Source organism: Megascapheus bottae, chromosome 1 (genome assembly GCF_031878675.1).
Source record: "Megascapheus bottae isolate mThoBot1 chromosome 1, mThoBot2.hap1, whole genome shotgun sequence".
Classification (NCBI taxonomy): Eukaryota; Metazoa; Chordata; class Mammalia; order Rodentia; family Geomyidae; genus Megascapheus; species Megascapheus bottae.
The window spans coordinates 428,369-453,874 of NC_143509.1; the positions used below are offsets into that span (position 1 = coordinate 428,369).

The window sequence follows — 25,506 nt, forward strand, 5'->3', positions numbered from 1 at the left end:
CGCACGCACGCACATATACGCATACGCACGCACGCGCACACACACAGACACACACACACACACAGGAATAGGCACAGCAACAAAGCAGCAACCGGGGTGTTGTGGAGCCCCCACCCTAGAGAGGGCAGCGAGACCCCACCCCGGGCCTCCACCCCTCCCCGAGTGCAAGGCCTGCAGTGACTCCACGGGCACAATCCTGCCCCACACGTGGACAGAGGGCAGAGCAGGGTCAGCAGAAGGGCGGCTGCTGCCCGGCCAGTGGGAAATGAACAGGAGTTGGGTAGGAGTGACCCCAGGGCTGCCGCCCACAGCAGATCCAGCCAGGGCCTGAGGGGCGGCTGCTGGTCCCGGGTCAGGACGGAGGCTGGGACACTGGAGAAGGGCCAGCGGCACTGGACCTGGCCGTCCCAGGAAGGAGGCACAGGTTACAAAGACTTCGCGCTCTCTTTTGTACAAAAATAGACTGGAGTCTCTTTAGCAGTAGCTCAAAGTGGCTGACTTGGTAGAAAACTAGAAAAGGCAGCGGTGGCCAGTCTCGAGTGGGTGGCGGCCCGGCGTGGGGCCGCTCTAGGGCCAGGCCTGCAGCTGGTGCTGGTCGTACTGGGCGATGAGCCTCTTGATGTGGGCCAGCTTGCTGTGCAGGTACTCGCAGCGCTGCTTCTCCTGGCTGTAGTTGGTATTGGTCTGTGGACAGAGGCCGTCGTCACGGAGCTGCCTGCATTGCCCCCCTCCCACCACAGGCTGTGGCCTCACCTGTTTGGGCCCCCAGGCCTGAACCACAGATACCAGGCCCACCCCACACATTCACCTTTTTGATTTTCCGGTATTCCTGTAAAATCTGTCCCCGAGTGGTCTGGGGAAACAAGAACAGACATAAGCTAAGGCCCCGGGCGGGGGGTGGGGGGGTGGGGGTGGGTGAGAGGATGGGCACAGGTGTGACCCAGGGAGAAGAGAGGCGAACAGGAGAGCCGGGCCTCCTCCATCCATTCTGGGGCCTCTGGGGTGTGCAGGAGCAGGGGGAGAAGGCCGGTGACTCCAGCACTCAGCGCCAGCCCTGCCCAGGTGCAGCACAAAGCCACAGGGCTGGAGGGCAGACCCCGTGGGCCCCACCGGAGCCTGGGGCACTCTCCCATCCAAGGGGCTCCAGAGCCCCCAGGGGACCCAGCCTGCCTGTCCTCCTAGGCCCACCTCGTACTCCTCGGAGCCCTGGGCCAGCTGCCGCAGCTGGGCATCCAGCTGTGTGAAGCGGCGCGTGATCTGCTCAATGCGTGCGTGCAGGTCGCGGTACTCGCTGTACTCTGCGTTGAAGTCGTTCTTGTAGCTCTGGCGCTGTTCGGAGGAGGAGATGGCAGCATATTTCCTGTGGACAGAGGAGCCTCAGGCTCAGCACCAGACATGCCAGACTGCCCTGGCTGTCCCGAGCCAGTGCCCATACTCACAGCAAGTAGTCGGGCGTCTCAGTGGTGGATGTGGGGACAACGGAACTGCTGGCACCTCCATTCACACCTGTGAGAACCACACCCTCAGTCCCGGCTGCCCTGGGACCGTGGCGGGCATAGCTGGCAGGCAGGACTGCCAGGGCCGATGGCACAACTGCACACACACAGGGGCCTGGCCTGGGCCCTGATGTCCCGGGGTCATCCCCTGGGGGAATGCAGGGGTGTGGAGTTGCCCGTGTCTTTTAGGGTGCAGAGTCTGCCTGAGGGCGGCCTGACAGGCGCCTCCCCACAGACCCCGCCTGTCTCTGTCCTCTCCAGTGGCTTGGGGTGTAGGGCACTGTCCCGAGCCCCCTGGCTCACCACGGTGGACTCAGGAAGCGGTGGCCAGGCCCAGAGGTTGGGGCTGGGTATCTGCCTAGCAGACATCTCTGAGCTACCCCTTCTGCAGTGCTCAGCCCGGCAGCCAGCAGCCTGCGGCAGTCCACAGCCATGTCCCCACGGGGCCCACGGCTCTGGGCTGCTCTCTCCAAGCTTGTGTTCCTGTGAGTCCCATTTCCCTCAGCTGCTCCACGAGTCTCCTGCAACCCAGCCTCGAGTCCCGAGAGACACTGAGGCAGCGGCGTGGCAGGGCCTGCCTGTCTGCCATGGACGCGGCTTCTGAAGCTGCACCCCACACCAGGCAGAGGTGGTGCGGGGCCAGTGGCTTCCACAAGGGTTCCCTGCACCCTGCCTCCCCCACCCCGGCCCTCGACAGGCTGAGGGCCACAGAGATCACTACACTCCATGTGACACATGACCCTACAGGCCCCCTCGGGGGGGTGAGGTGCCCCTCAGGAGGCCTTTCTGGGCTCCTGCAGCAGCCCCATGTGGGGCAGAGGCCAGGTACTGAGGGGTGCTGGGACACCTACCGGGGGTGTCGGAGGGCGCTGTTTGGGGGGCGGGGGCAGGGGCAGGCAATGGGGTGCGGTGCCTGTCCTCGGGGGTCCTGTCCTTGTCTTTGTGCTTCTTGGATTTCTTCTTGGATTTGCTGTGGGGACCCCCATGGGGCCGGCTGGACGGGGCGGAGTTCATCAGCAAGGGGGTCCCAGGGGGTAGGTTGGGGACCGGGGCCGCCTGCTGCTGCTGCTGCTGCTGCCTGCAGTCTGAGCCGCTGTGGGCCAGGTCGTGGCTCACATCAGCCAGGGGATCGTGGGCCCGTGGGGGCTCGTGGGCCCGTGGGGGCTCCAGCCGTGGGGGCTCCAGCCGCACAGGCAGGGAGGAGCTGGCGGATGGGCCGTTGGTACTGGTGGGTGGCCCTGGAGTGGGCAGGGGGGCCTCCCGGCCGTTGGGTATGCCTAGCTTCCCGTTGAGGGCGGGCTGCGCTCTCTGTGTGAAGTGCGAGATCCTGGGCTTCTTGCTGGCCAGGGGGTCGATGAAGTCTGGGGGCTGTGGCCGCTTCTGCCAGGGATGGATGCGACTTAGGGAAGCCAGGGCCTGTCGCACTCCTCTGTGCGGCCAGGCCTGATAGAGGGTGGGCTATGGCACATGCGGCAGCATGCCCCAGCCTCTTGCCCCTGGCTGTAGGCCACACACAGGTGGCCAGTGAGTGGGGCATCCATGAGAAGGCCAGAGGCCCAGCAGCCTTCTGCCAGTCAGGGTGGGCTTCATGGGGCCTGCAGGGGGCAGGGCTCTGAGCGAGGCCCAGAACAGATGGACCCGCCCTAGTGGGCCGCAGCCCTCGGTCCCCCCATCCACACCCTGCAGGTACCTGTGGGGGCGAGGCACAGCTTGGATCTTGGGGTGGGCTGGAGGCAGGGGCGTCTGCAAGAAGGTTGCCTGTGGTCTGTGGCTGGCACATTTTCCTAGTGAAAAAGCGGCAGGGTCAGAGGTGGTAGAGCACTAATCTTGAGCAGAAGAGGCACAGGAGCAACACCAGGCCCTAAGCCCGGACAACAGGATAGGCAAAAACAAAAAAGCCTGAAGTTAAACTGCAACTCATGGGCCAACATAGCCGTGGATGAAGAAGCCACAAGACGACAGGCCCAAGCTAACCCCTGTTACTGACCAAGACCACAGACTGAGTTCACCTCCATATTGACCAAGACCACAGTCTGAGCTCACTCCATAGTGACCAAGACCACAGACTGAGCTCACCCCAGACTGACCAAGACCACAGACTGAGCTCACCCCAGACTGACCAAGACCACAGACTGAGTTCACCTCCATATTGACCAAGACCACAGACTGAGCTCACTCCATAGTGACCAAGACCACAGACTGAGCTCACCCCAGACTGACCAAGACCACAGACTGAGCTCACCCCGTAATGACCAAGACCACAGACTGAGCTCACCCCATATTGACCAAGACCACAGACTGAGCTCACCCCACATTGACCAAGACCACAGACTGAGCTCACCCCGTACTGACCAAGACCACAGACTGAGCTCACTTCCATACTGACCAAGACCACAGACTGAGCTCACCCCGTACTGACCAAGACCACAGACTGAGCTCACCCCGCAATGACCAAGACCACAGACTGAGCTCACCCCGTACTGACCAAGACCACAGACTGAGCTCACCCCGTACTGACCAAGACCACAGACTGAGCTCACCCCGCAATGACCAAGATCACAGACTGAGCTCACTCCATAGTGACCAAGACCACAGACTGAGCTCACCCCGCAATGACCAAGACCACAGACTGAGCTCACCCCATGGTGACCAAGACCACAGACTGAGTTCACCCCGTACTGACCAAGACCACAGACTGAGTTCACCTCCATACTGACCAAGACCACAGACTGAGCTCACCTCCATACTGACCAAGACCACAGACTGAGCTCACCCCGTAATGACCAAGACCACAGACTGAGCTCACCCCGTAATGACCAAGACCACAGACTGAGCTCACCCCGTACTGACCAAGACCACAGACTGAGCTCACCTCCATACTGACCAAGACCACAGACTGAGCTCATCCGGTACTGACCAAGACCACAGACTGAGCTCACCTCCATACTGACCAAGACCACAGACTGAGCTCACCTCCATACTGACCAAGACCACAGACTGAGCTCACCCCGTAATGACCAAGACCAGACTGAGCTCATCCCGTAATGACCAAGACCACAGACTGAGCTCACCCCGCAATGACCAAGACCAGACTGACCTCACCTCCATATTGACCAACACCACAGATTGAGCTCACTCCATACTGACCAAGACCACAGACTGAGCTCACCCCGTACTGACCAAGACCACAGACTGACCTCACTCCATACTGACCAAGACCACAGACTGAGCTCACTCCATACTGACCAAGACTACACGGTGAGCTCACTTCCATATTGACCAAGACCACAGACTGAGCTCACCCCGTACTGACCAAGACCACAGACTGAGCTCACCCCGTACTGACCAAGACCACAGACTGAGCTCACTCCATACTGACCAAGACCACAGACTGAGCTCACCCCGTACTGACCAAGACCACAGACTGAGCTCACCCCGTACTGACCAAGACCACAGACTGAGCTCACCCCGTACTGACCAAGACCACAGACTGAGCTCACCCCGTACTGACCAAGACCACAGACTGAGCTCACTCCATAGTGACCAAGACCACAGACTGAGCTCACCCCGCAATGACCAAGACCACAGACTGAGCTCACCCCGTATTGACCAAGACCACAGACTGAGCTCACCCCGTACTGACCAAGACCACAGACTGAGCTCACCCCGTACTGACCAAGACCACAGACTGAGCTCACTCTGTACTGACCAAGACCACAGACTGAGCTCACCCCGCAATGACCAAGACCAGACTGAGCTCATCCCGTAATGACCAAGACCAGACTGACCTCACCTCCATATTGACCAACACCACAGACTGAGCTCACTCCATACTGACCAAGACCACAGACTGAGCTCACTCCATACTGACCAAGACCACAGACTGAGCTCACTCCATACTGACCAAGACCACAGACTGACCTCACTCCATACTGACCAAGACTACACGGTGAGCTCACTTCCATATTGACCAAGACCACAGACTGAGCTCACCCCGTACTGACCAAGACCACAGACTGAGCTCACCCCGTACTGACCAAGACCACAGACTGAGCTCACCCCGTACTGACCAAGACCACAGACTGAGCTCATCCCGTAATGACCAAGACCACAGACTGAGCTCACCCCGCAATGACCAAGACCAGACTGAGCTCATCCCGTAATGACCAAGACCAGACTGACCTCACCTCCATATTGACCAAGACCACAGACTGAGCTCACCCCGTACTGACCAAGACCACAGACTGAGCTCACCCCGCAATGACCAAGACCAGACTGAGCTCATCCCGTAATGACCAAGACCAGACTGACCTCACCTCCATATTGACCAACACCACAGACTGAGCTCATCCGGTACTGACCAAGACCACAGACTGAGCTTACACAGCAGCAACAACAGCTAACAACAGACAGGCTAACATGCAGAGTGGCTGGTAAAGTGTGCTGACCAGCTGGCTGAACTGGCCCAGACCCACACAAGGCTGCCGGAGGCCTCAGGCCTAGGCCCCGCCCTCACTCCTGATGTAAGCATGGGTCAGAGACTGGGGCTAGCAAGCCGGGCAGTGCGAGGCGTCTCCACCCTCCCAGGGCCTTACCGGACAAGCACGCGCTTCAGCAGCTGCTGGTCCCCCTCGGAGTAGCCAGGCCAGTCCTTCTGCACGTCCTTGTACATGCAGTCCCTCAGAGTGCATGTGCCATCCCGGGTGCTCACATTGGCCACCTGCAAGGGAATGTCTGGTGAGGCGGGGGCAGCGAGGCCTGGCTCTCCTCCCGGCTGTGTGTGCTGCACACCCTCCTGGGGCCCGCAGGCCTCCTGCATGCTGCAAGGGTTAGGCCCTGGCCACGCTGGGTCCGGAGGGCCTCTGCCTGGCACTGGCACTTGTGTATCCACGTGTGCCTCTGCATGCACACTGAGCGTGGCCTGTGAGCGCCCAGTCACTGAGCTCCACACAGCTCCCGCCCACCTCTGCAGAACGGGCCCAGCGGAGCGTCAGCCCCTGGGGCACGGCGGAGCTGGATGGGATGCCTGTGGGGAGGGAGGGCCAGCATCCCAGCCAGGCCCTCCAGAAAGCAGCAGTGCCCAAGGCCATACAGTGCAGCAGCTGACCTGGCTAGCACAGAGCCACGCCATGCCTCCTGTCCCTGCCCACGGCAGGTCCTCTGCCTCAGCTCCCATGCTGGCCCTGCATCCACCAAGGCCATCCCCAGCCAGGAGTTAGGAGCCAGCATCTGCGGAGGTCCCTGGTTCTAGAGTTTTCCACGGGCCATAGCAGCCCCTCCGCCAAGGACAGCCCTGGGGACAGTGTGGGGGTCCCAGGGACCAGCTGCTGCCCACCTGCTGCAGCAGGCCGTCCAGAGCATCTTTGTCCGCCAGCCCCAGACCGTCCTTCTGCAGCCTCAGCAGCAGCTCGGCCTTGCGGTAGGGCCTCAGGGCCAGCAGGTGCACCACTCGGTCCCGGAAGGGCCTCTGAGCCACCCCACCAGCCCCGCCCCTGCGCACCGCGCTGGCCAGGTTGATGGGTGTGGCCCGCTTCCGGGAGGGAACGCTGTCTGTCGCCCCGGGGGCCGGCTTCCGGAACTGGACCTTCCTGCCTGCAAGGAGACCCAAGCATCAGGGGCAGGGGCGGTGTGGTTCATCCCTCTCCAAGTACCCGCCGGCCAGCTGGACACCAGACCCACTCACCCAAATAGCGGCCTCCTGGCTTGATGACAATGGCGGCCCGGCTGCGCGTCTCCTCTTCTGCCTGTGCCAGGCTCTGCTTCGCCTTCTGGTAGGAGTCATCAGTGGCACACACTGTGACCTTGTCCTGGATGCTGCCCAGGCAGTCCAGGTGGACATCTCCATGGCTGCAGGGGGCAAGTGGGGGGTGAGATAGGGAGGGGGAAGGGGTAGGAGTGAGGCAGGGGGTTAAGGTGGGTGAGGTGGGGAGAGGTCAGGGAAGGGGAGGGATTGAGGAGGGCGAGATGGGGGTCAGGTGGGGAGAAGGGTGGGGTGACGTGGGGAGGGGTGAGGTGGGGAGGAGGTGGGGGTGTGGCAGGGACAGGGGAAGGGGTGGACCCATGGTGGCCTCCACCTCACCTGGAGACGTACTGCTGGATGCAGTCGAAGCTGCCCTGGGGGCTGTCGCGGCCGATGTTGGAGAGGTAGAAGGAGAAGGTGCGCAGCTCCTCAGGGCAGTCAGGCTGGGGCACACAGATATGCTGGGAAGAGGGGCACGGACTCTCATGAATGGGGCACCACCCCCTGGTGGCCTGAGGCTGGGCCAGGGTCTTGGAAGAGCAGGCTCCACGCCACCCCACCCCAGTGCCCCCATCTACGGAGCGGGGTGGGGGGGGGTGTCAGGGTAGCCTGGGCTGGGTGGCCAACGGGGCAGGGCACCATACAGGGTAGCTCCAGGCCACATGCTCACCACAGGGCTGGGAAGAGCTGCCCAGCCACGAGGCCCTGTGGAGAGCCTGGCACCCACATGCCCAGCCAGGCCAGCTTCATGCTGAGCCAGCGGCCCAGTAGTGGTCACACCGTTCTGCATAGGGCTGTCACCTACCACCTGGCACAGGGCAGCCATGCTTGGCACGGGGGCTGTGTGTCCTTCCGGGTGGGAACAGCAGTGGGTGACGTGGATGGAGAGGCTCCAGAGAGTGCAGTGCGGTGGGAACAGCGAAGGCCCACAGCAGCAGCCTCCTGGACCCCACAAGGCAGAGGCTACACTGTGGCCTTAGGGCTTCCTGGGTCCTGTTCACCTAGCTATCGGGCACGGCCACCAGGGGGCGCCAGCTCCCTCATGAGCTGGGACAGGGCCCAGAAAAGCCCTGGGTAATCTACTCAGTGCAGAGCCACCTACAGGGTGACAGGTGCTCACATGGCCTTCCTGGCTACGGGAAAGGACAAGGCCCAGGGTGTGAACGTTCCCGGACAATCAGAGCAAAAATGCTCACCAGAGGGGCCGGGAGTTTGGCCTAGTGTAGAGTGCTTGCCTAGCATGCATGAAGACCCGGGTTCGATTCCTTGGTACCACATACATAGAAAAAAGCTGGAAGTGGTGCTGTGGCTCTTGAGAAAGCCCAAGGACAGGGCCCAGGCCCTGAGTTCAAGACCCAGGACAAATATTTTAAAACAAGCAATAAAAACAAAAAACCTCAAGTGGTAGAGCTCTAGCCTTGAGAAAGTCCAAGGACAGTGCTCAGGCCCTGAGCTCAAGCCCAGGACTGGCAAAAAAAAAAAAAAAAAGAAAGAAAAATGCCCACCAGACCACATCTCAGCCAGCCACAGCATTAAGTGTGGACCCTGACAGAAAATACCTAATGGGCTGAGTGCTGGCGGCTCATATCTTTAGGAATCCCAGCTCCTCAGGAGGTTGAGTTCTGGGGATCACAGTTCAAGGCCAGCCCAGGCAAGAAAGTTCATGAGACTTTTTGAACCACAAAAAAAGGTGCAAGTGGAGCTGTGGCTCAAGTGGTAGAACACTAGCCTTGAGTGAAAAAGCTCAGGATGGCTGGAAGTGTGGCCTAATGGTAGAGTGCTTGCCTAGCATGCATGAAGCTCTGGGTTCAATTCCCTGGTACCACATACACAGAAAAGGCCGGAAGTGGTGCTGTGGCTCTTGAGAAAGCCCAAGGACAGGGCCCAGGCCCTGAGTTCAAGACCCAGGACAAATATTTTAAAACAAGCAATAAAAACAAAAAACCTCAACAAAGGAAAAGATGAAGTCAATGCAGCAGCGCTGTTCATGAGACAATATGTTGGAAATGAACTTTACAGCTGGGGGGGGAGGGAAGTGGGAGAATGACACAGGAAGGGCTAATGCTCAAGAAGTAACGTACTCACTACCTTACACGTGAAACTGCAACCCCTCTATACGTCACTCTAACAAAATCAAATAAAACAAACAAACAAAAATGGCTGGGGAGGGGCCGGGAGTTTGGCCTAGTGGTTAAAGTGCTTGCCTAGCATGCATGAAGACCCGGGTTCGATTCCTCGGTACCACATACATAGAAAAAAGCCGGAAGTGGTGCTGAGGCTCAAGTGGTAGAGCTCTAGCCTTGAGAAAGTCCAAGGACAGTGCTCAGGCCCTGAGCTCAAGCCCAGGACTGGCAAACAAAAAAAACAAAAAAAAACAAGCAAAAATGGCTGGGGATGGGAGGTGTGGCTCAAGAGATAGAATGCCTGCCTAGGAAGTGTAAACCCCGAGTGTAGACAGGTGAAGAAAGGCCTGGGTGGCTTCTCCGTGGAGGGCCAGCAAGCACTGGGGCAGGGCAGTACTGGCAGAGTGGACTGTCCAGAGCAGCAAGTCCCAGGTGGTAGAAGGCCTGTGGCTGTGGGGTTGGGGTAAAAGCGGCAGACAGGGCTTCTCTCCAGGGAGGCAGACAATGGTAGGGGTCACGTGGTTTGGTGAACACAGTAAAAGCTGTTGCGTGGGGCTAGGAGTGTGGCCAAGGGGTAGAGTCCACAAAGCCCTAGGTCCATTCCTAGGTACCACATACACAGAAAAAGCTTGAAGTGGTGCCATGGCTCAAGTGGTAGAGCACTAGCCTTGAGAAAGCCCAAGGACAGTGCCCAGGCCCTGAGTTCAAACCCCAGGACTGGCAAAAACAAATAAACAAAACAACAACAAAAAACAAAAACAAAAGTCCCAGCTGTGTGGCTTTTGCACCTCAGTGGAGTTGTATGGAGACAACCTTGCACACACAGTCCCCACTGTCTGGACCTCAGCCTGCTGCCGGATGAGAGCACCCTACCCATGTAGGGAAGGAAGCAGAGGCTCACAGGCGCCAAGGCGCCAGCCCAGGTAGGGCCTGTGACACAGCTGGGCTGGTGAGGAGCCGGCCGTGGGCAGTGCAGAGGGACATGGCATGGCCCCATGGTGGTCCAAGACCCTCAGTCTGCCCTTGGATCTGCCCACCACACACATGGAGAGATACAGCAATCATGAGAGCAGGCATGGGTCCCGAGCCCAGGACGCCAGGTGGCAGGATGCTGCAAAGACACATGACCCCACAGGGCCTGCCTAGAGCCTGGAGAGCAGACCAGCTCATACCAGCAGCCGTGGGGAACACGAGTCTTCGTGGGCTGACGTGACTCCTGCAGGTTCCACATCAAGACACAGCCCTGACACAGTGGGGCCAGAGTGGCCACAGGCCACAAGGGGGCGCCATGTGACTGACACTCAAGGGAGGTGACACAGGAAGGGAATGGGCCTCAGGCGTGCCAACACAGTCCACTTCTGTCAGGTGGCCTTCAGAAGGAAGCCCCCATCAGGGCCCCGGTGGCCCTCACCCATAGAGCCTGGTGAGTGTCCTGGAGGAGGGTCCGTGAGGGGGTATGAGCCCCCAAAGCTGGGAAAAAAACTCACCCCTTGGCTTCCTTCAAATCGGATGGACGGCCTCAGTGACACAGAGTCCTGCAAAACACAAGATAGAAAATGTGAGTGGAAGAGGCTGGCGTCAGGAAACGCTCTGGAGGAGACCCAGGCTGCACAGGAGGCTGGTTCAAAGCCAGCCCCAATACCAAACTCCATGAAGCTCTCATCTCCAATGAACGACCAGAAAATAGGAAGTGGTGTCGTGGCTCAAGTGGTAGAGTGCTAGCCTTGAGCTGAAAAGCCCAGGGAGAGTGCCCAGGCCCAGTTCAAGTCCCCCCCCCAAAAAAAGTCACTGGGCATGGTGGCTCACACCTGTAATCCTACTACTCAAGAGTCTGAGATCTGAGGATCAAGGTTCAAAACCAGTCCAGGCACAAAAGGACCTGAGACTCTTATCTCCAATTAACCCCTAGAAATTGGGAAGTGGGGCTTGGCTCAAGGATAGGGTGGTAGCCTTGAGCTGAAGAGCTCAGGGACAGCACCCAGGCCCAGAGTTCAAGGCCCACCATCGACCAAAAAAAAAAAAATCTCTGACTTCCACAACCAGGCTGGCTTTGGCTTTGAACCACGATCTTCAGATCTCAGCCTCCTAAGCAGCAGTACATATCTGGATTTTTTGGGAGGGGGGGCAGACCTGGGCTTGAACTCAAGGTCTGAGCACCGTCCTTGGTCTTTCTCAAGGCCAGAGCTCTACCACTTGAGGCACAGCACCATTTCCAGCTTTTTCTGTACATGTGGTACTGAGGAATTAAACCTCGGTCTTTGTGTGTGCTAGGCAAGCACTCTACCACTAGGCCACACTCCCAACCCTGAACTTTAAAAAAAATCTCCAACAAACCAGCCAAGGATCAAAACTGGGGGGAGGGGCACACTCAAGTGGTAAGTGGAAGGAAACTGTGAACTGTGGCACCAGGCCCGCAGGGCCAGGCTAAGCCAGCTGTGCCAAGAGGCTGCAGCCTGTGAGACAGGCGGTGACGATGTACACCAGCCTGGATCACAGGGGCCAGAGCCCCACCCTGCAGGCTGATGTGCTCGCCTAGACCCCAGGGGAGGGCCCTGGACGGCCCCCGGAAGCTGATCCCAGGCATGGGGACCTGCATAGCCACCTAGACTCTCACGAGGGGCCTGCAGGCCGGGCCTGGGCCTCCAAAGACCCCTGGGCCCCACACAAGTCCAGATGAACTGGGAGACAGGTGTGGACCCTGAGGGGCTTGCACAGGAGGCTCCTGGCATGTATGCTTAAGTGCACATGCGTGCACATGCGTGCTTACACACATGTGCGCTTGTCTGCACACTGGAAAAATTTCCACAGTGCCAGGGAAGGCAGAAGAGGCCAAGGGCGTGGCTGGCCCAGTGGGGTGGGTGCAGGGCCTCCCCACTCAGGAAAGGCCAGGCAAGGTCACAGGTCCAGCGGCAGAGCCAGGGTCCGAAGGCATGGAGGAGGGGTGGGGGTGAAGAAAAGGCAATATGCAGAGAAGGTTCTGGAAACTCCTCAGGAAGGGAGAGCAGAACCGCACAGCCTTGAGAACCTGGAGCTGGCTGGAGTGGGCAGCAGACAGTGGCGGGCTGGGGCCAGGGCTGTGCGGTGAGATTGTGCGGCTCATAGGCCACTCTGGCAGGGAGGGAACCAGCATGGACCCATGGGCCTGCCGAGGGGACCAGTGGCTGCCGGTCCCAGCCACTGTCCCAGGCCTGGGCCCTCCTGACCAAAGCCAGCAGGTGGGGCAGCAGCAGGGGCTCTAGAGGGTGGGAAGGAAGGATGGAGGAAAACCCTGGATGGGGGCCACAGAGCCTGTGAAGTGCCGTCCTGGGGCGGGGAGGCTTCATGGAGACCCCCGGAACAACAGACGAAATCCAGAGACGCTGCAGGCCAAGAGCCTACATCACAAGTGGCGATGCCCCGAGCTTGCCTGGTGTGGGGCGGGTGCCTGGTGACAGTGCCGGAGGGACTAGTGGAACACACAGCAAGGCTCACCCTTCCATGTGCAGTCATGGGGCTACACAGGTCAAAGGCCATAGGGAAAGACATCTGGGGTTAAACTGGAAAATCTCCAATCCACGCTGAGCAGGGGTGGCTCACACCTGTAATCTTAGCTACTCAGGAGGCTGAGATCTGAAGATCACCGTTCAAAGCCAGCCCAAGCATAAAAGTCCAAGAGACTCTGTCTACAATGAACCACCAGAAAAACGGAAGTGGTGATGTGGCTGAAAGTGGTAGAGAGCTGGCCTTGAGCTGAAGAGCTCAGGATGACTCCCAGGCCAAGTTCAAGCCACATGACAGACAACAAACAAAACAACCTTCCAGCCCAAAACAGGAAGGGGACAAGATGAGGTGGCCCCTGAGAAGCCGGGGGAGGAAGAGCCCCCAGGCGCCACCTAGCTCCCGTGGCCCGTCGCCTCTACCAGGCAGCCGCCTCCTAAGATGTGGGAGGAGGTGCCTCTTCTTCATCAAGTGTCTGTCTTGCCAAGTTAGGAGGCAGAGTCCACACATGCGCTCTCTCCAGCTGGTCCGGCCAGCAAGCTCCTGGCAACACCCCCGTTTCCAGTAAAGTGGCTGTGGGTGGGAGAGGCCTTCCAGGGGCCTCCAGCAGTTTCCTGGCAGGACACAGGGCTGGGACTGCTGAGCACCAGGGCTCCAGGGGCTGAGTCCCACCTACCCAAGCAGGAGCTGGAGGACAGTGTCCACTTACACACCAGAGGCCAGAGCCACAAGGGGACCAGGATCGCTCTGCCACCATGCCATGAGCTCACAGAGCAGAACTAAGCTCCAACGCTGTACCATGCCAAGCCTGCCCACTGCGGCCACAGTGGGGTCCAGAACACTACCTGGGTTGCTCCCCGCACATGTCCCATGGGGTCAGCTCAAGTAACCCCACCCCACAGCACCCTGCAGCCCAAGCCACTGTCCCAAGCCACCGTCCCCTGACATGGCTGGCCACCACCACCACCAGGTACACGAGCCATGGGGGCCTGCAGGGCAGTGGGCAAGTCTCCTCACGACACCTTCCCTGCTCCTTTCCGGGCCTCTCCCAGCACCCAGGGACGCACCAGGTCCACATCTGCCACCTCATTTGCCCTGAGGGAAGAGACGCTGACAGGAGGCAGCAGGCCTCAGCTGCCTCCTAGCAGAATTGCCTTGTCACCTTGCCACTGAACAAGATGACAGATTCGGGCTCTTGTTGACAGGCTGGAGGCTGTACTGAGGGCATACAAGGGGGTGGCAGCCTGGAGCTGCTTACAATGGGTGCCATGCAGCCCCTGGTTCCTTACCAGGGCTCTATGGAGCCCTCCCTCTTCTCAGGAATGTGGCCTGCACTTGACCAAGAGAAAACACCCCTCCACCTCCACGAAGGATGGGAGAAGGGTGTGGCTGCACCAGAGGCTGCACCCTCTTCCTGGAAGGTGAGGTCTGTCTGGCCGTCCACAGGCAGCTCCTTGCTCCAGGCTTACAGAGCTGGAGCTCAGGCAGCTTCTCTGCACAGGAGTCCCAGGCTCCCGGGGGTGAGGGGTGGGGCTAGTGACAGGGAGTAAAGACACAGATGGCTGGGACAGGGCCAGGGCCCCGAGCATGTAGCATGGGGGACACAGTGCAGGCCTCTTCACTGTGCCGGTTCCTGTTCTGTCCCAGCTACAGGCAGTTCCTGGTCCAAGTGCACTTGTGGTATGCACATAGACCAGGGCATGGGGAAGCTGAGGAGGGAGGGCACAGACATGTCTGTAAGGTCAGGACACTCCTCGGATAGGAAAGAAGAGCAAGGAAGAAGGGTGCAAGGGTGCTAGCCTAGTATGCTCAAAGCCCTGGTTTGATTCCTCCTGAGTACCACATCACATATACACAAAATGCTGGAAGTGGTGCCGGGGCTCAAGTAGTAGGGTGCTAGCCTGGAGCAGAAAACTTCAGGGATAGTGCCCAGCATGAGTTCAAGCCCCAGGACTGGCAACACCACCATGCCTCCTACCTTCCAACTCTGGAGCGTCAACCCAACCAAGTGGAGCCCCTGCATTGACTGCTCATTCCAGGCCACACAATGACTCCACAAACGGCTCCCATCTGCTCAGCCGCAGGAGCAGAGTGACCGTGGTGCCAAGGAGGAGCAGGTCACCCGCAGCCCGCCGCGGCGTCCGCGGGGGACACAGACTGGTGGGGCTCCAGCCTGTGAGCACTCACACAGCGCAGACCCGCAGGGCCCTGCTCTACCTTCCTGCCTGTGCAGGAGCAGGGCCAGTGTTCCGGGAGCTAAACAGCACCAGAGGGGTCACCTCCACGAGCCTGGTGCCCCAGGACGGGACTGGCAGGCTGCCATCGTCAGCAGTGCTGAAAAAGCATAGAAGATCTCGTGTGACTGGGAATTCTAGTTCCAATTGTGAGGTGCCGCTGAAGAGCTGTGTGTCCTCCATGAGACGCCTGCCCTCTCTGGCTCTTTTCACACCTGGAGAGGAGGCGTTGGTGCCCTTGCACAGGGAAACATTCCACCTTCTGGGCTAAGGGTGATGAGTGTGGGATAAGGAGTGCAGGGGTTCCAGGCACACAGCGCCCTGAGAAAGCAAGAGGGCTGGGGTGGGGCAGCCCGCGTACCCAGCCCATGCATCTATGGCTTGGAGTAGGCAAGTGACAGCCCGTCTAGAGGAAGAGATCCTGGGAGAAGTGTGGCCACATGGGGCCAAGTGGACACAGGGCATGATGGCAGTGGCATCCTGCTAACCCTCACACCTGACCAGACCACAAGGTTCAATCTCACTCCATCCAAGCAATGCCTGGCCACGAGGAGGCTCAGACTGGGGGATCATGGTTCAAAGCCTGCCTGGGCAGGAAAATCCCGAAGATGCTTATCTCCAGTTAACCAAAGGTAGAAGTAGGGCTGTGGTCCAGTGGTAGAACACCAGTCTTGAGTGACAAAACACAGCACCCAGGCCTTGAGAACAAGTTCTAGGACTGCCTGTGTATACACATGCAACACATGTGTGCACAGGAGCGGGAGTACACACACACGCACACACGCACATGCACACGCACGTCTGTCTGTGCTACTCCATAGAAGCTAGACCTGAATGTCCTACCTGATCCTGGACAAGGACACGTCCACATAAACACCTATGCATAGCAGACGCAGGCGCACGCTCGTAGCATATGAGGGCAGGCCCATAAGGAAAATGGGGGCGAGGAGGGAAGCTGGAAGCAAAGTCAGCACAGGAACCTCAGCAACAAGGGCTCCACAAGGGAGGGGGAGCGAGGGGACACTACATACACACAGCGCAAGGCCAGTGAGCCTTGGGGCAACAGGTGTATGCCGGGAGGAACCACCCTCCTGATGGGAGGGGGGCTCAGCTGGGGGGAAGAGGGGGGAAGGACGGGAAGGTGGGCTCTAGGGGAGAGGGTGGGCCTGGCTGGGGGGGGAGGAGGAGGAGGGAGGAGAGGCAGGGCGGAGAGGATGGAGAAGGAGGGGATAGAAGGACAAGAGCAAGGGGGTGAGGGAGAAGGGAGTGAGGGGATGCGGTTGAGATGGCCCACAGGCATGTAGGAAGGCTGTTGGCTGAAGGAGGACATGAGGAGTGTGGAGGGATGAACCTGACGGGCACTGTCCACACACAGCTGACGGACACACAGGATGAAACAGGAAGAGGCGGCTGCTGAGCTCATCTTTATCCCTGATCCTTTGTTTCCGGGTGTGCACACAGCGGGACTGGAAATGGGCCTTGCACTTTTTTTTGGGGGGGGGGGGGGTGTTTACTGGGGCTTGAACTCTGGCCAGGGCGTAGTCTCTGAGCTCTGCAGCTCAAGGCTACCGCCCTACCCTTGAGCCTAGCCCCACTTCTGTTTTCTACAGGTTAACTAGAGCTGTATCTCATGTCCTCCCAGCGCAGTGGCTCATCCCAGCTACTCAGGAGGCTGAGATCTGAGGAGCAAGGTTCAAAGCCAGCCCAGACACAAAAGGACCTGAGACTCTTATCTCCAATTAACCTCTAAAAAATGGGAAGTGTGGCTTGGCTCCAGGGTAGGGCGGTAGCCTTGAGCTGAAGAGCTCGGGGACAGCGCCCAGGCTGAGTTCAAGCCCTATGAGTCTCAGGTCCTTTTGTGCCTTGATCCTCCAATCTCAGCCTCCAGAGTAGCTCGGATCACAGGTGGGAGCCACCATGCGTGGCAGGCCTTGCACTCTTGCTCAAAGCTAGCACTCTACCACTCCAGGCACGCCTCCAGCATACCTGAAGTCTCAAAGACTTTCCCACCTGGGCTGGCCTTGAACCACAACCCTCAGACCTCAGCCTCATCTAAGATGGTAGCCACCAGGCACCATGGCTGCAGCCTCTAACTTCAGAAGAGGCATGAGATGGGAAGGCAAGGAAGCCTGGGCGGCCCGGGCTCTGGCTGCCCTCAGAGCTGACAGGTGGCCCAGAACACTGACTGCAGGACAGCTGGTACGACGCAGGACCTCGGCACAGCCTCATTCAACCAGATCCAAGAGCCCCTGGCACTGAGTGATTCCCAGCTCTGCACTGCTAGCCCACGGGCCTCTCCTGGGGACAGGTGCCATAACACCACCTCCTAGGCTGTTTTTGTTTTTTGTTTTTTTTAATAGGTCATGGGGCTTGAACTCTGTGCCTGGGCACTGTCCCTGAGCTCTTCAGCTCAAGGCTACCACCCTACCCTGGAGCCAAGCTCCACTTCGTTTTCTAGAGGTTAGTTGGAAATAAGAGCCTCAGGTCTAGCTTGCTTGGGGGCCGGAGGTTGGTCAGGGAGGCTGGGCTCAGAGGCAGGGAGGCCTGGTTGCCAGAGGGGGGTGCTGCTCTTCCCTGGACCTTGAAGTGCTTCTGTGCTGCTTCCTGCCTGCCAGAGTTGCAGGCATGGCTGAGGCGGCAGCCATGGCTTCCCTGTCCTGTTGAGTTGGTGGAAGTGGAAGCTGAGTGTGGCCCTGGGATGAAGGGGTCACCACAGGCCTTTGTGAGTGGAGGGTTCTCATCATGGCATCAGGCACTGTGTGCTGCATTCTGGGTGGCAGCCAGGACCTGGTGTGGCAGAGTCTACAGGGTCACTGTCTGAGCTGCCTCTGGTCCTGCGAGCAGTTTCCAGAGGTGGGTACAGGTCAGCCTTCTGGGTGCTCACAGGGGCCTGCCCAGTGCGGTCCTTGAGTCGCAGGGCCTGGGGGTAGGAGGTCCAGCGTGGTCCTGAGGGTAGCAGGTCCACCCCAGGCAGAAGGTGCTGCAGGGAGGCACTGTGTATGTACAGGCAACTTGGCGGCCTCACCCCATGTGGCGTGCCCAGCTGCTGGGCAGGGTGCCCTGGGGAGGGTGGCAAGGGTGGAGAGAGGGCAGCCCCCACGTGCTGCTGAGAGAGGAATCGAGGGAGGAGCTGCAGCACAGCAGTCCTGCAGGGCAGCACTGGACAGGAGGTCACAGAAAGTTCAGGTAGACAGGGCCAGGCTCACGCCTGTCATCCCAGCTACGGGGAGGCTGAGCTCCGAGGATCACGGTTTCAAGCCAGTTGGGTAGAAAAGCTCTGGAGACTCTTATCTCCCATGAACCAAATAGTTCCCTGGCTCCAAGTTCAGGCCCCAGGGCAAGTACTAGTTTTTTGTTGTTGTTTTAAACAATGTAAAGCTAGAGTGGATTATTCTTGGTAAAAGCTCAGGAACAAGCTAGGTGGTGGCTCACATCTATCATCCTAGCTACTCAGGAGGCTGAGATCTGAGGATCAAGGTTCAAAGCCAGCCAGGGCAGAAAGAACCTGAGACTCTTGTCTCCAATTAACCCTTAAAAATGGGATGTGGGGCTTGGCTCAAGGGTAGGGCGGTAGCCTTGAGCTGAAGAGCTCAGGGACAATGCCTAGGCTAGGACAAGTTCAAGCCTCATGACCCACAAAAAAAAAAAAAAAAAAAAAAGAAAAAAAAAAAAGAGCTCAGGAACAGTGTGAAGCCCCTGAGTTCAAGTCTAATGACCCTCACCAAAAAACAAAACAAACAAAACAACTCTCTTTTTTTCTCTTTTGTTTGCCAGCTCTGGGGCCTGAAATCAGGTCCTGAGCACTGTCCTTGGGCTCTCTTAAGGTTAGAGCTCTGCCTCTTGAGGCACAGCACCACTTCTGGCTTTTTTCTATGCATGTGGTGCCCAGGAATCGAACTTGGATCTTCGTGCATGCTAGACAAGCACTCTACCACCCCGCCCCGATTGTTTTTGCCAGTTCTGGGACTTGAACTCAAGGCCAGAGCGCAGTCCCTGAGCCTCTCTGTGCTCAAGACTGGCACTCTACCACTTGAACCACAGTGCCACTTTTGTTTTTGTTCTATGTACGAGATACTGAGGAATGGAACCCTGGGCTTCATGAATATTAAGCAAGCTCTCTACCACCGAGCCACCTTCCCAGTGCCTATTTTTTGTTGTTGTTGCTGGTTGTGGGACCTGAACTCTGGGCCTGGGTGTTGCCCCTGAGCTCTTCAGCTCAAGGCTATTGCCCTATCCTTGAGCCACAGTGCCACTTCTAATTTTCTGGTGGTTGATTGGAGATAAGAGTCTCAAAGACTTAAGTGTCCAGGCTGGCTTTGAACCACAATCCTCAGATCTCAGCCTCCTGAGTAGCTAGGATGACAGGCGTAAATGACAGCACCAGGCTCCAATTTTTTTTTTTCATTTGGTCGGCGGTGGGTGCACTCACCACACTGAGCCACACCACCACTGCCAAGAAGTGGTTGTCTGTGGCACAGACACAGCTGAGCTCCTTCCCTAGCACAAGGAATGCCAGGGGATGGCAGGCCAAGGATACAGCTCCATTCCCAGCACAGTCAATGCTCAAGGAAAGCTGGTAGGACAATGAACACTGCTTATTTACAGACAGCAAGAAAGGAGATGCCCAGAAGTATGCAGCCAGGCCACCAGATAAACTTGTAGGCAGGGGCGGAGGACAGCTCAGAGGTCTCCAGCTGCCAGGGCACAGACAGGCTCTACTATAGGCTGGCTTCCTGAAGTGTCCCTTTTAAATAGGCCTGTGGCCTTGCCAGACCCATGGTCCTGCCCAGCGCCCAGCAAGATGCTGTCCAGCTTAAGAGGGCCTAATCACAATCGGCCAGTGACCCTGGCAGAGGTGGCACCGGAGCACCAACTGAGCACCCAGCCTTCTTGGCAGGCCTGTGCAGACACCAGCTTGTGTCTCTCAATTGAAAACTGACAGAAAGGCTAGGCTAAATGGCTCATACTTATAATCCCAGCTACTTAGGAGGCCGAGAATCCTAGTTCAAAGCCAATCAAGACAAAATAGTCCAAGAGACACATCTCCAATTATCTATTTAAAAATAAAGCCAGGGGGGAGGGAAATGGGTACCAAGACATGTGAAAGGGTATCAATGTATGTGAATTAATGCACCTTCTATCTGGCAAATATCATGTAGCCCTTTTACTAATTACAATTAAGAAAATGTATAAAAAATAAAAAATAAAAAAAATAAAGCCAGAGCCAGGCACCTGTGGCTCACACCTATCATCCTAGCTACTCTGAGATCTCTCAGCCTCTTAGGTTCAAAGCCAGCCTGAGAACAAAAGTCTGTGAGACTATTATCGCTAATTAACCACCAGAAAGCCAGAATTAGCACTGTAGCTCACAGTGGTAGAGTGGTAGCCTTGAGCTAAAGAGCTCTGGGGCAGCGGGGCCCAGGCCCTGAGTTCAAGCCCTATGACTGACAAAAAAAAAAAAAAAAAAAAGCCAGGGCCAGAAGTTTTGCCTAGTGATAGAGTACCACATGTATAGAAAAGCTGGAAGTGGTGATGTGGATCAAGTGGTAGAGCTCTAGCCTTGAGAAAGCCCAAGGACAGTGCTCAGGTCCTGAGTGCAAGCCCAGGACTGGCAAAAAAAAAAAAAAGCCAGAGATGGAGGTATGGCCAGGCTTGATAGAAAAAGCCTAGCGAGATGGAGAGACCCCTAAGTTCAAGCCTCAGTACATATCACATGTGTACACACATACTCATACAAAGAAAACATCCATCTGGCTTGGCTGTCTACCACTGGCTGAAGGACAGAGGTCACCTGGGGTGACCAGAGGTCACCAGAGTTCTCAGTGTCCCCTCCCCTGTGCTGGGTATGACTGCAGAGGTGAGAATACAGCCCAGAGAGGCTCAAACCCCACAGTCACCAAGCCCAGGGCCAGCCTCCGGAGTCTGGTGGCCCCTCCCAGGGCTGGAGGGTGAGGTGGAGACAGGCCTGGTGCCACCATCCCATGTGGTGAGGAGTCAGCTGGCTGGCTACCTAGTGTTCACACACATCACCAGAGCACTGGAAGCCGAGTCAAGGGTCATGCTAGGTAGGGCACTGCCACTGCCTGCGGTCCCTAGCTCTATGCCACAGGAAGCTCGGCCCTTCTGGTGGCTCTGGGGGACTCCTCCACCAAGGACTACCAGGGCCCACCTGCAGAGGAGCGGTGGACAGGAGACCCACACCCCAGCAAGCAGCTTCTGCTGAGGAGGGGAGCTCCCAGTCAGTCCTGAAGGGCATCCAGTGGGGCTAGGGACAGAGGTACCTGAAAAACATGGGCGGGTGTGGGGGGGTATGGTCCTGCTGTCACCACACAGGAAGAAATGCTGGCACCCCATGACACTCAGGGTCAGTGTGGACAGAGGGGACCACAAAGTCCCATCAGCACAGGACTTGGCCTGGGCCCCTTGTCAGCCCCTGAATGAGCTGCCTCAGGCTGGCCGGTGTTCACTGGAGTGGACCTTAGTTACGGACGGCTGATGTGAACACAGTGCCCCCAGCAAAGGACCTGAGCTGCTCCCAGGGCCGCACATGGGAAGAAACAGGCTAAAGGAAGGCTCCTACCATCCTGTGGGCTCTGGACCGAACAGCCACCCACCTGCAGCAGACACAGCCCTGACACAGAGGCACAGGCCTCCCGATCAGCACCCACACACCCGGACAGCTCCTGGTCACCCTCTGCCACCACCCTCACCCCCCAGCTTCCAGGGGCCTGTCTCCAGGCCAGCACCAGCCACCATAGCTCACCACCACCTCCTGGAAGAATACGGGGTGCTGGCCTCACCATCCCTTCACCTTCTTTATTATCAAGACCCTTTCCTGCCTTCTGGCCACAGTCCCCCTCTGACAAGAAGGCCCACCTTGGTCACCATGGGGTCCGCCCGCATGGCAGCTCTGTGCGGACTGTCCAGGTGAGTGCAGCAGCTTGTGGATCCCGAAGCCCAGTGCCCACCTCCAGGCATGGCAGCCAGCAGTGCTCAGGGCAGGAGGCAGGCTGAAGGCAGAACATGGGCTGGGGCGGGGTCAGACGTCAGGAAGTGGTGAAGCTCCTGCAGAGGGGCAGGGCTCCAACCCAGGTTCCTGGACCCCACTGGCTCCTCACAGTCATTGACAATAACCCCCTCTACCAAGGAGAAGCCCCCTCCTGCTTCAAAATTCTCAGTGAGGTGTCACTTCCTGGTAAAGGATGGTCAGCAATCACTCCCCAGCAGACACGACACCCTGAGCCCAAAGGGAGCCAGCCAACAGCAGCCTCAGAACCACCAGGGTTCAGCAGGCTTTGGGCTGGATTTGGGGCAGGGCCTCTGATGTGGGGCCCAGACTGACCGGGTCCTGTCTGTCCTCCTGCCAGGACCAGACACCACCACCTGAGGCGGTGACAACAAGGCCAAGGAAGGCCACCAGGACCTGCAGCCAGGTGGACTGCCACGCCTCTGCCTGGCTGACCCTCAAACTGCACCCGACAACAAACCCCCTCAGCCCCCACCACACCCAAATCACCCAAATCTGCTCAGGAGGCCAAGATCTGAAGGTTGTGGTCTGAAGCCAGTCAGCACAGGAAACTGAGACCCTTATCTCCAATTAACCAGCAAAAAGCCAGACATGGCGCTGTGGCTCACTGAAGTGGTAAAGCACTAACCAGCCTTGAGTGAAAAAGTTCAGAGACAAATGCCTGAGTTTAAGACCCAAGACCACATACACAAAAGCAAAAACAAAACAAAGGCCCTCTCCACATCTTGGAGAGTAGAAGATGGGTACGAGAAGTCGTGTCAGGACTGGCCTTTCCTTAGTTTTACAGGTTCTTCCAGTCACTTCCTGAACCCCAGCACCTGAAACTAGCATCAGCAATGCCGTTCTGGCCACCAGCAGCCAGCCCACCCCAAGCTGCACGTTGTCAGCTCACTGCTCCTCGAGCAGGGCATCAGCAGGACAGTGGGCCTGAGGCCTAGTGCCCCATCAGCTGGAACACTACAATAACAAAACAAACAAGCTCCTTCACCAGCGCGGGGGGCCTGCCCTGCTGGCCTCAGCCAGACTCTGGGCAGGACAGGGATTCTCAGACTGCGACTCCCTTCACCCTCACACAAGAAAGCACCAGCCTACCGTGGGGCTGTAACCCACACCCGAAATCAAAAATAGCAGCATGATGGCAGGCGGTGGACACCAGGCCAGACTTCTAGGCCAAAGGAAGGCAGGCAGGGCGGGGCTGAGGCGACAGGTACCAAGTCCACCTTCTTTCTGTGACTCAAGCTAGGGTACCAGCTGTCTCTGGGAAATCCCATCTTACACAGGACACAGAAACACCCCAGGGCAGGCTGGATTTCCACCAGGAAGAGTGGTGGCCCAGGAGAACCACCAGCAGCAGGGTCACCACAGGCTGCCACCCTCACCGGACACCTTCTCCTCACCACTGGGGCACTTCAGCCCTGCTCTGGGGGGGATATTCTTGGGACAAATCAAAAACTCTCTCCTCCCGCAGGCCAAAAAAAAAAAAAAAAAGTCCCGTGTCAGTCCGAAGGGGAAAACTGAGCCATCAGGGCAGGAAGGAGATTGCCCAAGGAAGTGGAGAGAAGCCAGAGAGGGAGGAGGGACGCGACTCGGCGGCAGCGGCGGGGAAGACGCGTATCGGGGAAGAAACTCCGGGGCCAAACAAGTCCGCGGCAGGAAGAGAGCCGCATTCCTTCCGAGTTAGTCTCCGCAGCCCCGCCGCCGGCCGCCCGGCCCAGCCCCGCGCAGACCGCACCGGCCTCCCCGCCCCGCCCCGCCCCGGCCCCGCTTCCCAACCAGAGGGGGCCCGACGCCCCGCCGGCCGGACACCGGGGCGCGGGTCCACGCGCGGGTGCGAGCCGTGCCTGTCACACCTGAGGCCGAGGGCCCCCACTTCCCCGGAGCGCCCCAGTGGAAGCAGGCAGGGGCAGGAAGGCGGCCCCGGCGGGCACCCCCGCCGCCGCCCCGAGGGACCGCACGCGCGGCCCGGCGCGGGACCGGAGGCGGACGCCGCGCCCCTCCCGAGTCCAGAGGGAGCCGGCGCCCAGGACCGAGCTCCCGGCGGGCCCCGGGCCCCCCACGCCGGCCGGCCGGCCGCCAGGTGCCAGGCCCGGCCCCAGGTACGAGGCCCGGGGAGGCCCGGCGGCCCCTCGCCCGCCCCGGGGCCGGCCCAAGCCACCGCCCGGAGCTGAGGAGAAGCGCGGAGCCCGCCCTCGCCGCCTGCCGGCCCGGGCGCCCGCGAGCCGCAGCCCGCTGCCCGCGCTGCACAGCCGAGACGCCGCGGCCAGGGACGCGCGAGGCCGGCCGGCCCGAGCCCCGACGGCCGCCCTGGACCCCGCGCCGCTCACCTGGCCGGCGCGGTAGCTCTCGAAGGCCTTCAGGGCACTGTCGGTGAGCTTCACGTGGAACACAGACACCTTGCTGCCGTCGCTCACCCTACCGCAGGACAGCCCGTAGCTCCGAGCCTCCTTCAGCGCCGCCATCTTGCGACCATCGTTCCCCCGCCCCCCACTTCCCGGCTCTGGCGGCGCCGCGCCGGCCCCGCCCAGCCGACGTGCTGCATTATTCATGAGCGCGCATGGCCACGCCCCCCCCGCGCCTTCGGAGCCAACGGCCGCGGCCGGACGACTCGCCGACGTACTATTTATTCCTGACGGCAGAAAGACCACGCCCTCTGCGCGAAACGCAAAACGTGTTCACCGCCTCTTCATGCATATTCATAAGAGCGGCAGCCCTTCCTGCCTCCCTCAGCACTGCAAGGGGCCACTTATGTGCCCAAGCCCCGCCCTTACATGTATTATTCACGAAGGGGCTGTACTCCCCGAGCCGAGACCCCGCCCCTGGCTGCTGACGTGCTGCATTATTTATGAGATCTCTACCGGCTTCCGTTTTTGGCAACTGTTGAGTCGCAGTAAAGACGTGGGGGGCGGGGCCAGCACAAAACACACGTGGGGGGAGGGCCCAGGCGGTGACGCACCCTCTTGTGGGCGTGGTTATGTAAACGAAGCGCGGGTGGGACCGAAGCAGTTTAAGGTGGGCTGGTTGGATTAGGCTCCCAGGGCAGCTAGTGGTGGAGAGAGGTGAACTTTTCTTGATTTTTTTTTTTCCAGTCCTGGGCTTGAGCTCAGGGCCTGAGCACTGTCCTTGGATTTTTCTCAAGGCTAGAGCTCTGCCATTTGAGCCCAGCACCACTTCCAGCTTTTTTCTACGTATGTGGTACTAAGGAATGGAACCCGTGTCTTCTTGCAAGCTAGGCAAGCACTCTAAACCGCTAAACTTTTCTAATGCTGACGGATGTAAAGTAACAAGATCCCACACGCCCAGAAGCCCTGAGCGATGCTGGGGAGGTGGGGAGAGTTAATTCCATTTTCAAAAGAATACTTTAAAAACTGGCTAAGGTTTTATTTACAAAATCTTGAGTAGCAATGCAGCC

General features: G+C 58.7%; 1 protein-coding gene across 1 annotated transcript; it reads right to left on the minus strand.

Annotated features, from left to right (window-relative positions):
- Nucleotides 1-339: 339 nt before the first annotated feature.
- Nucleotides 340-24,585, minus strand: Ell (elongation factor for RNA polymerase II). Its single transcript, XM_090334722.1, has 12 exons — nucleotides 24,422-24,585; nucleotides 10,847-10,894; nucleotides 7,576-7,697; nucleotides 7,180-7,343; nucleotides 6,832-7,088; nucleotides 6,092-6,216; nucleotides 3,187-3,280; nucleotides 2,348-2,876; nucleotides 1,440-1,506; nucleotides 1,189-1,360; nucleotides 809-853; nucleotides 340-684 (listed from the first exon to the last, which is right to left on the minus strand). The coding sequence occupies exons 1-12, from the start codon at nucleotides 24,554-24,556 to the stop codon at nucleotides 568-570; spliced, it is 1,875 nt and encodes a 624-aa protein (XP_090190848.1). The 5' UTR covers nucleotides 24,557-24,585; the 3' UTR covers nucleotides 340-567.
- Nucleotides 24,586-25,506: the final 921 nt, after the last annotated feature.